The 17,213-nt window shown below is 44.8% G+C and overlaps 1 protein-coding gene across 2 annotated transcripts; it reads left to right on the plus strand.

The window, feature by feature from the left end:
• On the plus strand, nucleotides 1–15,700 carry RRN3 (RNA polymerase I transcription factor RRN3). 2 transcript variants are annotated; one of them, XM_028706211.2, is made up of 18 exons: nucleotides 1–198; nucleotides 1,480–1,582; nucleotides 1,988–2,044; nucleotides 4,319–4,408; nucleotides 4,503–4,632; nucleotides 4,763–4,819; nucleotides 5,560–5,623; nucleotides 7,111–7,180; nucleotides 7,774–7,872; nucleotides 8,556–8,636; nucleotides 9,569–9,686; nucleotides 10,546–10,676; nucleotides 11,145–11,275; nucleotides 12,835–13,019; nucleotides 13,661–13,769; nucleotides 14,181–14,333; nucleotides 15,042–15,129; nucleotides 15,299–15,700. In XM_028706211.2, the coding sequence occupies exons 2-18, from the start codon at nucleotides 1,490–1,492 to the stop codon at nucleotides 15,440–15,442; spliced, it is 1,800 nt and encodes a 599-aa protein (XP_028562044.2). In that variant the 5' UTR covers nucleotides 1–198; nucleotides 1,480–1,489; the 3' UTR covers nucleotides 15,443–15,700. The 2 variants fall into 2 exon arrangements, with proteins under 2 accessions (XP_028562044.2, XP_077774619.1); XM_077918493.1 differs by lacking the exon at nucleotides 1–198 and adding an exon at nucleotides 232–380.
• The last annotated feature ends 1,513 nt before the right edge of the window (nucleotides 15,701–17,213 follow it).

Raw genomic sequence — 17,213 nt, forward strand, 5'->3', positions numbered from 1 at the left:
CTTGTTTCACTTCCGGGCACGTCCGAGGGAGGCTTCTGCGCTGGCTGTGCTGCGTGGGGAAGACTCGCGTCTCTTGGGCTGCGCGCACGAGGAGGATGGAAAGGGAAGAAGCGGCGGCTTCGTGGGGAAAGGAAGAACGGCGGCCCCGCGGGCTGGGCGGCAGGCCGAGGCCCTGAGTCAGGCCTCGGCGAAGCGCAGGTGAGGCTGCCAGGGTGGGAGGGAGGTGCGCTGGGGGGAAGCTCATTGACTGCATCGTGTTTGCCTCCTGCGTCTCCAACTAGCTGCTCCAAATCGTATTCCACCAACGTGTCCTGTCAGCACGAGGACTTCTGCTGCTCACGCAGTGGGAAGTTTCTCCTGCCCCCTAAATCTACTTTCAGGTGGGATCCCCTAGGGCAGATTTAGGGGCGTGGGGAGGGATGTCCTAGTGGAAATCCTCGGAATCTCCGAAGAATCATGGAATTGTTGGAAGGGAGCCCGAGGGTCATCTATTCCAACCTCTCTCCATGCAGGAATCTACCTGACAGGAAGCAGAGTCCACCTTCTTCTAAGGGAGTCTGTTCCGCTGTCAAACGGCTCTCGTTATCGTAAAGTTCTTCCTGCTGTTTTCTGCTTTCTTGTAACTTGAATCCTGCCCTCCAGAGCAGGAGAAAACAAGCTTGCTCCATCTTCCATGTGACAGTCCTTTAGATACAGTGGTACCTCAGGTTAAGAACTTAATTCATTCCAGAGGTCCGTTCTTAACCTGAAACTGTTCTTAACCTGAGATACCACTTTAGTTAGTGGGACCTCCCACACTGCCGCCGCTGTGCGATTTCTGTTCTCATCCTGAAGCAAAGTTCTTAGCCCGAGGTACTATTTCTGGGTTAGTGGAGTCTGTAAGCTGAAGCGTCTGTAACCTGGAGCGTCTGTAACCCAGGGTACCAGTACTGTATTTGAAGATGGCTATCATATCTACACTCAGTCTCCTCTTTACTAGGCTAAACACACCCAATTCCCTCAACTGTTCCTCATAAGACTTGGCGTGTGGCTTTTTTTAACCATCCTTTTACCAAACCTGCATTTTATCTCCTCGCAACAGCACTGTGAGGTAGGCTAGGCTGCGACGGCAGTGATAGGCCTTCACTAACCCTGGGAGCTTAAATGGCCAAGAGGATATGTGGACCTGTCCTGACACTCTTTAGCTATAAACAGGGGAGGGTCATTCACATCACCACCATGAGATCTTTGGAGGAACGGTTTAATATAAATGCAATCAATCAATCAATCAATCAATGCCACATTAATTCTCTTTGGAGGTAAAGTGGGATATCAACATAAGGAATAAATTAAAATTGTAATTCAACATTGGAAGTGTGTTCAGAACCCTTGCTTGTAGGGAGTTTAACACACACACACGTATTCATTCCTTGCTGGTTTCTCACACACACTTTCAAGCATTGGCTTACTGTGTTCATTCATATATTTTATTCTGCCTAGGACTGCTGACATGTTGGCTGCAGATGAATTTCTAAAATCTCCACCAAGGAAAACAGTCAGATTTGGTGGGACACTGACAGACATCCTTCTAAAATACCAAAAGGTAGTATGGTTATCTGTCTCATTTTTTGTATTTTCTGACTATATTGAAAGGTGGTGTTTTTTTTAATGAAAAATGCAAGTTTGGCCTTAAGAGATTGTCTTTTAGCTGTATACCCCCACTGTCTCTGGCAGTATCTTAGTTATTTTCACCAAAAGAAGTGAAAGGAAAACAAGATATAGTCACTAAATCTGAAGGGGAAAAAAGGTTTTGGGGAGCTACAGTAAAGTTATTAACATATGTTGCAAAAAGAGAGAGAAGAGAACCTCTATTAATTGCTTTTATGCTTTGAAACAGTAATATGCCCAATGTGTCTCTCTATTTATTTTCAATAGGGATTGAATAAGCTTTGATGCAAGGCTGCATGATTTGTTAGGGTATAACTTAATTCATGTTTTTGTTTTGAAGGGTGAGACAACTGAATTTGATTTGTTGAAGCATCAGCTGTTAGATCCAGACTTAAAAGTAAGGATTTTTTTCATCCAAGTATTTCAGTGCTCTGCATGACTTCTTAAATGTAAGAAAAAAATGAACCAGAATGAATTGTTGCAGTTTTGTGTACCATTTATGATTATAACTAGGATAATCAGTAACAGATCTGACCACAGCTTAATATACAGGCGTGTAATGCTAGACTTGATTTCAAGGAAGCCTTACAAGCCCAGAGGCTTGGATAAAAGCTAAGCTACATAGGAACTTATGGTTTCCCTCTGTCCCTAGCTCACTCCCACCTTTACCCTTGTAATTGTTCTGGCACTAGAGGAATGGAGGGGGATTGTGCACCATCCTTTTAATGCCTGGCATGCTGCATGTCAGACACAAGGAATGCTGGCTAATGTGGTTTGCTCAGTGCTGCTGGCTCCATATGTTACCCATTGCTCCTTGAATCTTTGTGTCTGGTGTCAAAGAGGGAAGGGGCAAAAGAGACCATCTATTCTATGCTTCCATTGGCAGAGCAGCAACAAAGATAAGGAATGGGATTGTTGGGGGCTCATTGAGAGAGGGATCAGGCCTTGTTGTGCTTCCAGTGATATTACTGGAGGCACAACAGGGTCTGAAATATGCACACAGTTGGGTTCAAAAGGACTCAGCTATTTCCCATTTTGGGGGGGGGAAACAATTTTTTAAGAGCTCGGTTCCAAATCCAACTTAGGGACCACCAGCAATATGTCTGTTTTTTTGACTGATGTGAAGGCAGTGTCGTTGTGTCTACAAAAAAAGAAAAGTTCCCTCAGTTTTTCAGTATAAAATTTACTACGTATACCAGAACCGGTAACAAAACAGCAGCCGAAACCTCAAGATCCATTGTAAGCCATTAAATGACGAAAAATCACGAACAAGTTAATAAAAGCTCTGGAAAAGAGACTTGAGTGTACTTCAAAATCATCACAACTGACAGCATATGGAGGGACGGGGTTCTGTAATTAAGGAGCCGCTGTCCAGTAGGCCCTATACTTTGTCTCCACAATTGCTTTGATGGGTTCCCAGCGTGTGTTTTTCTGGCCTTGCTGGTTGCCATGTTGCCGTCCTTCCCTCCTGGCCTGGCCACTGACCAACAACAGCCCAAGAGGCACCCCACTCCATTCCGCCTTCATTACAGGAAAGTCTGCCTGGAAGTGCCTCTGTCTGGCAGCTGCCATCCTAGCCCATTATGCACTTGCCTTTCCCACGGGAGAGGTGGGTGGGAGCAGGGGTCATCCGGAGGTGCCCTGGACACCTTAGCCACACAACTGCTACAGAGTTCCTGACCTTTCTTTCAGCCTTAGAGCTGGGGAAGGGTTAGGATCACTACACAACTGCATAGATGCAGTGGCGTAGCGTGGGGGGTGCCAGGGGTGCCGGCCGCACCGGGCGCAACATCTGGGGGGGCGCAAGTCCAGAGGGCCCAGCCCCGTCGTGCCCTCGGCCCGCCCCTATTGTCAGAGCGGCCGGCCAGCCTCCGCCTGCTCCTACCTTACCCACCTGAGGACTGCGGCAGCGCCCGCCCCCGTGGCCACCTACCCCCGCCTCGCCCATTGGCTTGCCTCCCTCGGCCCCGCCTCTCTCCGATGGCCGCGGGGGTGTCCTGCTCGGCGCCGGCGCCTTTTTTCAGGAGGTAGGGAGGCTGGACGGGGAGGTGGGGTCAGAAGCGGGCAGAGAAGGAGGGGAGCTCGTAGCCAAAAGGGCTGCGCCGGCCGGCAAAGGGCCAGGGAAAGTTTGGAGAGGTGGAAGCGGCAGGATTAGGGATGGCGAAGCGTAATTACGCACGAATTTCACTGGGTGAGAGCTTCGGGGATCGATCGGCGGAAATGGGAATCAATTGGAATATGAGAAAGAGAGAGAGAGGGGGACCATCATTCATAGGCATAGATTTGTAGGGTTAGGAGGCGCAAATCCATGGGTTAGGGGGCGCAAATTACTTGCCTTGCCCCGGGTGCTGACAACCCACGCTACGCCGCTGCATAGATGAACCCTGCATACTCCAGCTTCAAACTAGAGAGGTGAAGACTGGTCACTTATCACACTACAGGGTGGCATCACACTCCCAGTAATGATTAATATGTGGAAGCCTAATAGCCCTTCTGTCAGATTAACTTAGTTTAAAAAAAAAAAAAAACTGTTACTAATACATTGTTGTTGTTGTTGTTGTTGTTGTTGTTTTACACACCTTATAAACCATTACTAATACGTTGTTGTTGGGTTTTTTTTACACACCTTATAAAGTTCAGACTATTAAAGAGAAATTGGTTCTGTTTGCAGGATGACCAGATTATAAACTGGCTGGGTGAGTTTCGGTCTTCCGTTACACTCTTGACCAAGGAGTTTGAACAGCTAGTCAGCATCTTATTGGTAAGAGTGTGCCATTTCTAATGGTTGCTGTTCTTGGTCTTGATTCAGTCTGTGCAACGTGCGTTCAAACTTAAGTGTATGTGTAACTTTGCAGAGGGTGCAGTGGCTGAAAAGGAGCCAGGCTGTGGTGGAAGAGTATTTGGCTTTCCTGAGCAACTTGGTGTCGGCACAGACAATCTACCTTAGGCCATGTCTTGCAATGATTGTCTCGCACTTTGTACCGCGTGAGTTTTGGTTTTCTATTCTTCTGCCTTGTATTGTTGACCAGGTGGCCGTATTCAATTTGAACTTAAGTTTGGCAATCAGATTCTCACGTGAAGTGTATAATAATAGAATAATTCTGTTTCCGCCTAGCTCGAATAACCATTCAAGAGAACGATGTGGACATTTCGGATTCAGATGATGATGAAAGTGAGTAGCCATTTCATGTCTAATGGTCGGTTATGTTAACACAAAATCTTGGGGGAGCTGCTGCCAGTCAGTGTAAGCTGACTCAGTATAAGGCAGCTTCCTGTGTTCTGTATTATTTTCATTTTACTACACTGGTGCTTCTAGGGTTAAGGTTAAGGGTGAAATCTAGTTCTCTCTGATATTTGTGGCTTTCCATTGAATGAAACTTGGAGGTTGCATACAGCAGGAGCTATTGATAGACTTACCTTCCCTGAATTCACCTAATTTGTTTTAAAAGCTATCTAAGCTAGCAGCTGTTGCCACTCACTAGGGCTGGGTGATATATCAATATATTGTCCAAAACCGGTTTAAAGTCCATATCATGATTTCAGTTTCATAATTTTTGGCCTGGCGATATATCGCAAATCATGATGTGTACTGTATGTGTGCTATGCAAAAAATCACAATGTGGTGTAAACCGTGAAGCCAGCCAATGGCTCTACATAGCTCCATTTTTATTTCAGACATCTTGATATATCAGTATATTGTGATGTGTAGCAGGTGATATATCACAATGATGAAAACCAGTTATCGCCCAGCCCTGCCACTCCCATATATTAGACATAAAGTTTAAACAATATAATAGCACCAAATCTGTCCACCTTAAGTGCTTAAGGAAGTGCTCACATAAAATCTAACATGAATATATAAGAAATATTTCTGGATTAACATACATGTTTGATGATGTTCAATTCTTGCAGATGTTACTGAAGGCTTTGACACTTGCCATAGAGCACTGCAAACAATTGCAAAATACGTCCCTTTGTAAGTACATAATGATTGATTTGGTACATCCCCTAAGTTAATTCATAGCCTTTTCTACCTGCTAGCTGAAACACAATCACACATCTTGCATATTAGCTTCAAGTGACAAAGCTACCTAAATTGATAATATTCTGTAGTGCAAAATAGGTCAGTGGTATTAATTGGTATAAATACGTTTAGCAGCCCTCAAATTACCGTATTTTTCGCCCTATAGGACGCACTTTTCCCCCTCCAAAAATGAAGGGGAAATGTGTGTGCATCCTATGGGGCGAATGCAGGCTTTCGCTGAAGTCTGGAGAGCGAGAGGGGTTGGTGCGCACCGACTCCTCTCGCTCTTCAGGCTTCTGGAAACTCTGCGCAAGCCGCGGGAGCCCTCCCCCGGCTTGCACAGCGCTGCCTCTTATCCCGAAGCCCCGGCGCGCTGGGCAGTCGCGCAGTGGCTTCGGGTAGCTCCGCGCAAGCCGCGGGAGGGCTCCACCGGCTTGCGCAGAGCCGCCTCTTATCCCGAAGCCCCGGCGCGCTCAGCAGTCGCGTCAGGACTTTGGATAGCTCTGCGCAAGCCGCGGGAGGGCTCCCACGGCTTGCGCAGAGTGGTCTGTTCTGGGGGCTGGGGTCGGGGGGAAGCTCGGGCTTCCCCCGCCCCAGCCCCACGCCTGGGGGGGGGGGAATAAAAATTTTGTTCTTTATTTCCCCCCCAAAAAACTAGGTGCGCCTTATGGGCCAGTGTGTCCTATGGGGCGCAAAATACAGTATGTTTTCCCCTAGATTGGTTCCTCTGTATTACTGTTGTAATCGGTTACGGTATGACGTGTGAAAGCTTGTAAGAAAGAGAAGCCTTAATCCTGTGTTTAGGGTGCTACTGAATTATCATAATAATTTGTATTTTCAATTAAATTGCTTAATGTATAAAGTGTATCCCCCCCCCCCCAATTCAGTGCATGATTTTAGGTGGAGTATGATTGCGAGTGAACTATCTTGGTAGGGAATAAATTACTCTCGATTAACCGCATGTGTGATTATTCTTCCCTGAGGACAGATCTAATTCTCCCCCTTGAGTTTCCAATGAGTCTTTTAAAAGACTAAAGACTTTGCATGTGTACACTGTGCTGTTGGGGGCTGTTTTTTATTTTTCCTGATAAACTAGATGTGACCAATTAAAATCAGTCAATAAATGAAATTAATAATTTATGTATTTATGTAATAAATTGATTAAATTGTAATTGCTCCACCGAGAGATAATATGTGCAAGATAGCCCAGTAATCTTATTTATAGCATTACTGTATACTTTTCTTAAGCAGTCCCTTATTTATCTTAAGAAATCTGTCTCAAACTTGGGTGGAAAACAGTATTGTGAATCAATGCCTGTGCCTCTTTTTTTATATGACTTTCATCATTCAGCTCCTGAAATGTTTCATTTGCTGAGATTGTTTAATGGGCTGTCCCATGTTCAAACTTATTTTGAAGCTTCTTTACACTTGCATTGCAGGACACCGCAGTTTCTCATGCCAGTGCTCGTTGACAAATTTCCCTTCGTTAACAAATCAGAAAGAACCCTGGTAAGTAATCAGCCTTCAGTTTAAAATGGGATTTTCCTTTGTGTGTCTTGCGTCAGTGTTATTGTTAATGACCCTCTTGAAATAAAAGTGGCAGAAGTTGAGCATCCACAGATCTTGATGGTGCAGATACAGGATGAGCATATTGAACTGTCAGCATGTAGAAGCTTTTTCTATTCCTTCAAGAGTTAATGCCTTCTTCGTCTTTCCATCTCACCAGGGATTTTCTGCTTTGGCTGTTTTGTTTTCCTATCTCCCTTTGCCTGATTTCCTTTTAACTGAGGATATTGGCAGGGATTGAACCTGGAACCTCTTTCATGCAAAACACGAGCTTTATGATTGAGCTGTGGTCCCTTCTGTTGTGTGGTGCCTTACACCATAAAAAAATCCCTGACCCATACCTATGTTGCTGAAGCTCAAGCAGCATGAAACTGAAAAACAAAGGCCCACCTTGAGAAAATCCAATCTGCGGTGTGTTTAAACTACAAATTGAAGAGGCTCGTTAGCCTTAGTACTCAAATGGTTTTCTATACAAGAAGAACGTTTTTTGTATATGTTTTTTAATTTATCGTTTTTGTGGGGACATTCCATTGCAGCAGTGCTACGTGCATAACATGCTACGAATCAGCGGATATATCCCAACTCTGAGGCATGACATTCTGGAGCTGGTTATTGAAAGGGTATTAAAGATTGATGTAAGTATAGAGTGTGGTTCGTAAAAGACTTAATTCTTTCACGTTTATTTTCTATTACATTTTAGAAAAGGAAGGCATAGGAAAACTCGGCCCTCCAGATGTTTTGGGACTACAATTCCCATCATCGCTGACCACTGGTCCTGCTAGCTAGGGATCATGGGAGTTGTAGTCCCAAAACAGTTGGAGGGCCGAGTTTGCCTATGCCTGGTCCATACCATCTCCAGGTCAGTGTTTATAAAAAGTGGACAAAAGAGATGGTTGTATAGATGGTTTTATTAGACTGGCTTTAATGGATAGCCTGCTTTTGCCCTGTTCCTGGGTGGCAAAGTAAATTATAGGGGTTGTGTCCAAAGTAGCTCTGCATGCACTTGAGATCCCTGCATCGCTTGGACTAGATGACCCTTAGGGTCCCTTCCAACTCTACAATTGTATGATTCTTTGAAAGTTTCATCAGCACAAGGATTTCTGCTTGCACAATGGAGGATTCTCCCCTAGGTGTGCTGTCTTGAGCTCCTTGCAATTAAGGCAGGATATAAATGTGACATTGGGTAATATTTCAATCAAACCCATTACCTTTTCAGCTGGGGGCGGGATATCTAAGTTTTAAGAATTGTTGTCCACCTTCATTTGCACGCGTATCAAACGCCTTTAGAAATGTTCAGTATCCTTACTCCTTACAACAGGTGAGCGCTCCAAGAAAAGAGATTGAAGCTGCTGAAGAGGATGAGAGCGAAGGGGCTGCTGAAGAAGGACTCTTTGACATGGCAAGTGTGCTTATTGAGCAGTGCAACTGGTCACATCCGAGCCACACGTGCAAAGCATATGGTTTCCCTCAAAGAATCCTGGAAACTGTAGTTTACCCCCTCACCAAGCTACAGTTCCCAGCACTCTTAGCAAACTGTGGATCCCAGATTCTTTGGGGGAATCCATGTTCTTGGTAATACAAATAATACATGATAATACAAATATTAGTAAGAATGTTATTTAATGCAACACACCCTATTATATAAGCCTTTCAGTATTCCTACAATATCTCGATAACGAAACCTTTGACATCACAATTATTTTTTGTAGCACTTTCAAAAATATAGGTTGAATGTCAGTCTACTTTTAATAAATGTTCAAATTATCTCTAAAAAAATCTCAGTATCAAATATTTAAATATTTGCATATATTTCCTTTATAGCAGGAAACAATAGGACCCTGAATATGTTATACCTATCTCATACATAGAGAGCTGTGTGTGTGTGTTTGATTGTTGGATTCCATTTACCAGTTTTCTCACAATTTTATATGGGTGTACCATCCTTGTTAACTTTATAAATTCTAGCTTTTCCCATATATTTTTAATTAATTTTTGCTTTCTCAGAACCTGGCTTTGCTTCCATGGTTTAGCAAATAATACCCTTGCTGTAGTTAATATATATAACATCTGTTTTTGATGTTTTCTGAAATTCTCACTACTTTGTGTATAATTTAGATGAAGACACAATAAGGGCTCTGCATTTGCCTGAATTTTTCTCATTAGCAAGAAAAATAAACCTCCCTTCTGAACAGAAGGCATCCTGATTTACTTCCCCCTTAATGTTGATGATGATGATGATGTACATTTGATACATAAGCTTCTCCACAATGGTGATTTTTCCAGACGTTACCAGAGTTAAGTACTCTTTATTCAAGACTTTTAATTTAATAGGATGAAGATGGAGAAAACCCAGACAAGAATGAGGTGATGGCTCACCCAGTTGCAGAACGCCTAGACATCCTGATGATTGTCTTGTTTTCATACGTTAAAGATATCTGCCATGTGAATGGTAATTACCCCCTACACAATGTGGTTAAATTATTTCTTTGAGATAGATAGTGAGGAGGCAGCAGAGATGATAGAAATAATCTGTGGGACAACCTAGCAGGAGATTCCTGAATATAGTGCTGCAGGCTTAAAGTGGGTAAGAGGAAGCAAGACAGGCCTGTGTGTAGATGTTTGTATTAAGGGCAGGAGAAAGTTATGCCAGATGAGATTAGCCATGTGGAGTTTTATCAGTGTCTTTTTAGACAAAATATTTAAATATTTTTTTAGAGCCGATTGCCACTCTTAGTGACATCGACAAAATCAAACACCTGCTGCCTAACCTGGCTAAGCCTGTTATGTTCAATACAGCTGTGTGTGTGCTGTGAAACCTTCCCAACTTGGGAAAACCCATGAGACAAGCTTTGCGACCTGATACAGTGGTACCTCGGGTTAAGTACTTATTTCGTTCCGGAGGACTGTTCTTAACCTGAAGCACCACTTTAGCTAATGGGGCCTCCTGCTGCCGCCACACCGCTGCTGCACGATTTCTGTTCTCATTCTGAAGCAAAGTTCTTAACCTGAAGCACTATTTCTGGGTTAGCGGAGTCTGTAACCTGAAGCGTATGTAACCTGAAGCGTATGTAACCTGAGGTACCACTGTATACGTGTTATGTTTTTGTGTATTACATGTGTTTTATTACATATGTTTATATTTACTGCCACTGCTTGCTTGCTAAAATTGCTTGCTTTTCTTTTGTTTGTTTCTGCATTTGGTTGGCTGACAAAATTTTGATTTGAAAAACATTACTGTAAACATGAAAAATAGGCATGCTGTTTCTTGGTACAGTGCTGCGGTAACAGAAATGTTTTTTTGTTCTCAGGGAAGCTTGATATTGGCAACACCAAGGATTTGTATCGGGATCTGGTGACAGTGTTTGATAAGCTCATTTTGCCGACCCATGGCTCATGTCACGTGCAGTACATCATGTTCTACCTCTCTAGCTTCAAACTGGTGCGTATAGTTAATTGCCTCTCTTGCCTTGCTTTACTCCCACCTATTGATGTGGGGAGCCATCCCAGATCCCCTAAATGTGTGGGGGGGGGCTGCAAGGAACTGTGGCCTGGGCCTTGGGGGTCGGAGCTAAAAGCATCCACAGTCTTCTTTGTGAGCAAGATCTGAGAAAGGACACTACTTCCAACATACGCAGGCATGTTGATTGCTTTCACTGCCAAAAAGGTCCCTGTTTGCTGGGTATCTCCCTGAAGTCAGGGTGGATTTTCAGATGTTCCTGGACTCACATCTCCCCTCATCCCTGATCATTGGACATGCTGGCTGGGACTGATGGGAGTTGGAGCCAATCTGGAGAGCTACATGTTCCTCACCCCCTACTCCCAGAAGTAACTGATGCCTGCAAATAGTGTCCATGGATTTAGTTTCCACGGCATTTGATGTCTTGCCACATGTGACTCTGTCTTACAGGGAATTGCAGAAGCCTTTGTGGAGCATCTTTGGAAAATGCTTCGTAATCCAAATACTCCAGCCGTGATCAGGCAGGCTGCTGCCAACTACACCGGCAGCTTTTTGGCACGGGCAAAGTTTGTTCCGGTTGTGTAAGTAGCCTACCAACTTCCTTTTTGTAGTTACTGATCTGCTGTGCAAGGCTAGATATGTGGAATTGAGGAGTGCAGTGAAGGAGCTCATGCGATGGAGACTCAGCTATCATAGGAAGCTGCCTTACGCTGTCAGACCAATGGCCCATTTTGCTCAGTATTGTCTAACTCTGACTGGCAGCAGCTCTCCGGGGTTTTGGGTGGGGAGCATTCCCAGCCTGACCTGGAGATGCCAGGGTTTGAATCTGGGATCTTCTGCATGCAAAGCAGATGGTGTACTACTGAGCTTACATACCTTTCCCAAGGACTAGCTTATCCTGAACTGCTAAAGTGTTTCCTATTTTTGGTGTCCCATTCTGCTGTGCAGGCAGCTGCCTGGGGCAGTAGAATGCAAAGGATGGGAGATGGAGTGTCCCAGAACATCCCGAGAGCCACAGATTACCTACCTCTGAGCTAAGTCTTGAATAGCATTATAGGTAGAGAGGTCCCCATAACCAAGCTTCTGTTCTGGCGTCTGGTGGTCAAGACTTTGATGTCCAGAACCACACAAGGAATTTTGTCTTAAGCCCTTCTTCAAGTCAGCGCTTGCTCTGACTTGTCTGTGCAAAAACATGAGTAGTCCTCCTGCATCAGGCCAAAAGCCATCTAGTTCAGCATCCTGTTCTCGCTTTGCTCAACCTGTGGGAAGCCCCCAGGCGGGACCTGAGCACGACAGCACACTCCCCACTTGCGATTCCCAGGAGCTGGTCTTCAGAGGCATATTGGCTGTGGCAGTGGAAGGAGAGCATGGCTTGTAGAAATTGGACAGCCTTCTCCTTGAATATGTGGAATCCTCTTTTAAAGCCATCCATCACTACCATCTTATAGGATCGAACTCCTTTAATGATGCACTGTGTGAAGTACTTCCTTCTGTTTCCTCTGAATCTTACAACAGCAGTGTTCTGGTACAGTGGTACCTCTGGTTGCAAACGGGATCCGTTCCAGAGGCCCGTTTGCAACATGAAAAGAGTGCAACCCACAGCAGTGCGTCTGCGCATGCGTGGGTTGCGATTCGCTGCTTCTGCGCATGCGTGTGACGTCATTTTGTGCATCTGCGCATGCACTAGCGGCAAAACCCAGAAGTAACCCTTTCTGGTACTTCCGGGTCGCTGCGGGACGTATCCTGAAAGAACGTAACATGAAGCAAACGTAACATGAGGTATTTACTTATCTGCTTTCCTCACTTCAGGTGCATCACTGTATACACCTTAAGCCTTCAGTCTTCACCTGGACTCCAGCTACTGCCATTCACCCTTTCTGTTTGCTTCAATTCCCTTATTGCTCTGCTCTGTAGCTGGAGTCCTTTCAGCTGATTTCCAAATACTGGTTTTGTTTTGCAAAAAGATGGAAGGCTTTTGGCACGCCCAGATGCGTTTCTGGCTTTGTGACCAAGCTTGAACTGCTAACAAGAATGTAGTTGCCTCGTTGCACCTTGTCCCAAATGGTAGCCAGCGACTCACTTGTGAAATGCGGGACAGCTGCCCTTAATTAGGCTTTTTTTTCCTTTGGTCCCATTGCAGTACAGTGAAAACCTGCCTGGACTTGCTGGTCAACTGGCTGCACGTGTACATCGACAACCAGGGCACAGGGGCGAAAGCCTTTTGCGACATCACTCTTCACGGGCCCTTTTATGCCGCCTGCCAGGCTGCGTTCTACGTGATCATCTTTCGTCACAAGCAAATAGTGGACGGAAACCTAAAGAAAGGTGTGTATACGGGAAAAACACAGCTCAGGCAGAATTTGGCAGTTTAATAGCTGAATGGCTCACAGCGAGAAGCAGCTCCGTGGGGACTGTTCTCATTAATACCTGGGCACATCTTTGGAGTTCTCAGTTGGGGAGCCATGAATAAGTTTACAGAGCAGAACAAATCCTGGGTGGAAGAGCATGTAGGAGATTCCTCTTTTGAACTGGAGTTAATTCAATTGAATTAGGAGGGCCATAGCTCAATGATAGAGCATCTCCAAGTAGGGCTGAGACCCTGGAGAGCTACTGGCCATCTGTGCAGAATACTGAGTAGTGGTCTGCCTTGGCATGACAGCTTTCTGTGTTCCTAACTTTCCTTTGACCCACCAGATAACACCATCTCCGTTGGAGACTGCTTTAGACATTCCTATTCAATGCATTTAAAGCATTTAGTAGCATTCACGCTGTATGTTTTATCTGCCAGGAAGCCAGGCCTGACTGTGCCTTCTTGTAGCATGTGTGCAGCTTTTAGTAACAAACACTCTTCTCCTGTAGCATTCAAAGCGGCACTGAGGCTCATGGGCATTGTGAAAAATGCATACTGCCTAAACAGTTTTCGCTCTCCCAAGCGCTAAATGTTCTTTGCTCGTTTTGTTTTGAAGGTTTGGCCTTCCTGCAGAGCTTAAACCTTGAACGCATTGTGATGTGCCAGCTAAACCCCCTGAAGGTCTGCTTGCCTTCCATTGTGACTTTTTTTGCTGCCATTACCAGGTAAGCGTCTTAAAAAAAAAAAAAAAGCTCTATTGAATATTGTTAATTGAATACAGAAATATAGATGTCAAAATATATTTCTGCTTTCTAATAACAGGCCCTTGCAGATGTGTGCTCTGCTTGTTTGGACAATGCTTGTAGGCTGGAAGGCAGAATTGTGACAGTAAATTCAACCCCCTGCCCAGCATCTCAGCTGTGCAAGCCCTGCTGCCCCCCAGGGTGCTCCCAATATATGCAATTTTAGTCACTCATTGTGGGAGTGCCAGTACTGGGGGAGGAGAAGCCAGATGTGATTGGGTCCCACCTGAGGCAATAGAAAGGGGCTTAGCTGTTTTTGGTGCGCTTGTTTTTGTGGTTGCATCTCTCTTCTTAAAAGAGAAACTTCAGCCAGCCATTTTTGCTCTCTTCCAGGAAATACCAAATTGCATTCTGCGACACCATCATCGAGAGGAACAGGCGGCAGGTTTTGCCAGTTGTAAGAAGCAGCTGTGGGGGTGACTCTGTTGAGACTTGCACAAACCCCCTTGACAGCTATTTCCCGTTTGACCCTTATATTCTCAAAAGGTATCTAATTCCAGACATCAGCGAACCTTATTTTACTTACTATGGAAAGAGCCTCCTCGGCACTTCCAAGCAAAGCACTCCTTACTGTTTTCAGCTCAGGTTTACAGGCTGTATTTTGCTTTTCGTTTCCCATTACAAGTTCTTGATGCAGTTGTGTTGTGGCAGTCTGGGAGGGGAGGAACTGTGTCATGCCAATCTTGTGCAGCTGTGTCCAGCTGGATACTTTGGTGCGGCACCAGCGTAGGACTGTGGTGGGGAGAGTCTTTGCTCAGTACCAATTGCACTGTTTGTGGGGTTCTCATTTCCTCTTGGTGCGTGTTCCATTTTTTACTTTTGAAACCTCTGAGCTTGTTGATGCCTCCCCTCTTGTTCATACAAAGTGTTGTTTTGGCTGCTCAAACTGAGTTTGCTATTGGCATGTAGGATGGTTTTCATTATTAACGTTTCCATGTCCTTTTAAGGCAGAGGGGAGGATAAGTCTAGAAAGCACTGGCGTGGCCACCTGGCCTCAGAGTTAGGCAATTGGGAGAAGACTTGGTACTGTATAGAATGACCATTAAACTGACTTTGCCCTCTTGCAGTGGGGGAACTAACCCATTGAAGGATAGCCCCTTCCACTGTAAGGGAATCTGGATGGCACCGGAATGGCCTTGTGATCAGCACATGTATCTGCTTTCTTCTACTCTCTTTATATCATGCCTTTTGCAGATCAAAGAACATAATCAACCCATTATATCAGTTTTGGGAAGAGGAGTGTTCTGAAGACCTCATAGAGGCTACAGACTCCATTAATGAGGTGAGCAATTTTATTCAAACACCGTCTTTAGTTTTGATGTGATGCCTTGCCTTGGAGTACGTTTGTTCCCGTGTTTTTTGGTCTGGTACAAAATCCTTAGTCTAGATAGCGGAGTGAAACAACAAATCAAGTGAAAAGTACTTCTGTTTCCTTTTTTGTGTGTGTGCAGTGCAAAGGTGAAGAGGAAGATGACTTTCTGAAAGGCGAAACTCCTCAAAATGATGGCATTGGTGGAATGACATCAGGCTCCTTTGACTCTACACTTCAGAGTTCAGAAAACTGCATAGGGTCACTGCCAGTTCCATCGCTATAGATGCTGCTGTGACCTTCCAAGAGCATATACAAAGTCGTCGGGGCAATCGTTCTGATAGAGACCCTTTTGTTTATTTGCACAGTTCCTAAACCGATTTCTTGGAACAATACTGAAAGCAAAACTGAAACAAACATGTGGATACTTTCAACTGGGGTGTGTTCACTTCATTTTGTAAGCTGTATGAATTTAACAATTTCCTTTTGATTTGCAATGGCTCATCTAATGTATTAAATATATTAAAGACTATGAATCAGAGAAGTGTGTTGCTAGTTCTTGGATGCCCAGCCAAGCTTTTGACTATGTCCTGCCCCAGCAGCAAAGAGCTCCATTCCAAGTTTTGGAACTAAGCAGCGTTTGCCAAAGCGTGGAAAATATAAGATGAAAACTGATGCTTTTTTAATACTGAGTCAGACCACCTAACTCAGTCTTGTCTACACTGAGTGGTAATAGTTTTCTAGGGTTCCCAACCCAACCTATAGATGCTGAGTGTTGATCCTGCAGCCTTCTGTATGCAAGGCTACTACTCTAGCCCTTTCCAATTAAGAGCCAAAGAAGTTTACACTTATGTACTTTTTGTTTGCATGTGCAGATAATCTTCAATTCCCAAAGTCAGAGCTTTCCCTGCCAGCTGGAACTTGCCAGAACTCAGTTCTGGCACCTCTCAGGTGGGCACCATTGCCATTAAAAGAGAACACGGGAGGCATTCGTGGAGAGTTCCGGCACCTTTCTCTCTAGAAAACTAGCACCGCCCAAAGTTTTAAGTTCACCATGGAGTATATGGGAACCATGCATGGTTCCATTTACAAGTTTCGTTGATAGGCTGGATCTGGATTCCATATTGTGCTAGGTGTGTGTTTCATGTGTAAGGATAGCCGGATGCAGAAGTTCTGCACAAAGGCATGCACATAGCACAGTGGACCCCAAAACCCCTCCAACTTACTTATGGGTTCAGGTCCAGGGACCTGTGTGCAAAGTTTGGAATCCCTGGACCCTGCAAGGTGGAGGGCTGCTTATCCACCTTGGGGGAGAAGGCATGAAGGTTCTAGGAGCTTCCCAGAGTCGTCCTACAACCTTTCCAGAGCCTGGTAAACAAGAAAACCCACTGGGTGCATGGGGGAGGGGGGGAGAGAGAATAAATGCCAAGCTAGGAATGCTGGATTTCCTCCACTCTCCCATTTATTTATTTATTAATAAATAAATAAATAAATAACCCACCCCAAAAAACCCAACCACATTTAGTTGCAACTGTGTATGTAAAGGGAGCTTATGTTGCAGGTTTACTATATAGTTCATCTGGGATTTTTTCTTTAAAAAAGCAGAATGTAGGTAGATGACAAGGATGAAAATGCTCATCCCACGATTCCTATGGCAGCCTTTCCTAATGCTGGGCTTTTTGGTCCCAGCAGCCCCCTCCCTACAGCCCTCCTTCAGGCTCCCAAACCCAAAATTATTGTTAATTGCTATGCCCCACCACTTCGATTCTTAATCCATTTCCTTCTCAGACTTACAGGTTATATAATTCCAATTTATTAAGCTTACAGTAAAGCAGGCAGATAGCCATATACATGATAAAGTCACACCTCCTGGGACTGCAGATCCTCCGAACAGCAACAGCAGCTGCCCCTTGTGTTAGTTCACACAGGAGAGCTAATTCCTCTCTTCTCCCAAACTCCAGCTCCTGGTCCCTGGTCATCTACTGGTTAGGATTGGACAGCACCGCACTTCCGCACCTAGGAAGAGAGTTGCACTCAGAGGTTGCCCAAGTTCTTTT

The sequence above is a fragment of the Podarcis muralis genome, chromosome 14, assembly GCF_964188315.1.
Source record: "Podarcis muralis chromosome 14, rPodMur119.hap1.1, whole genome shotgun sequence".
In the NCBI taxonomy this organism is placed as follows: Eukaryota; Metazoa; Chordata; class Lepidosauria; order Squamata; family Lacertidae; genus Podarcis; species Podarcis muralis.

What these genes read in the sequence shown, in the direction of transcription:
- RRN3 (XM_028706211.2), top strand. Translation starts at nt 1,490, where the DNA reads ATGTTGGCTGCAGATGAATTTCTAAAATCTCCACCAAGGAAAACAGTC. An exon ending in TGTCTCGCACTTTGTACCGC is followed by an intron (nt 4,633 to 4,762) that starts GTGAGTTTTGGT and finishes GTTTCCGCCTAG; the next exon opens with CTCGAATAACCATTCAAGAG. An exon ending in AGATATCTGCCATGTGAATG is followed by an intron (nt 9,687 to 10,545) that starts GTAATTACCCCC and finishes TTTTGTTCTCAG; the next exon opens with GGAAGCTTGATATTGGCAAC.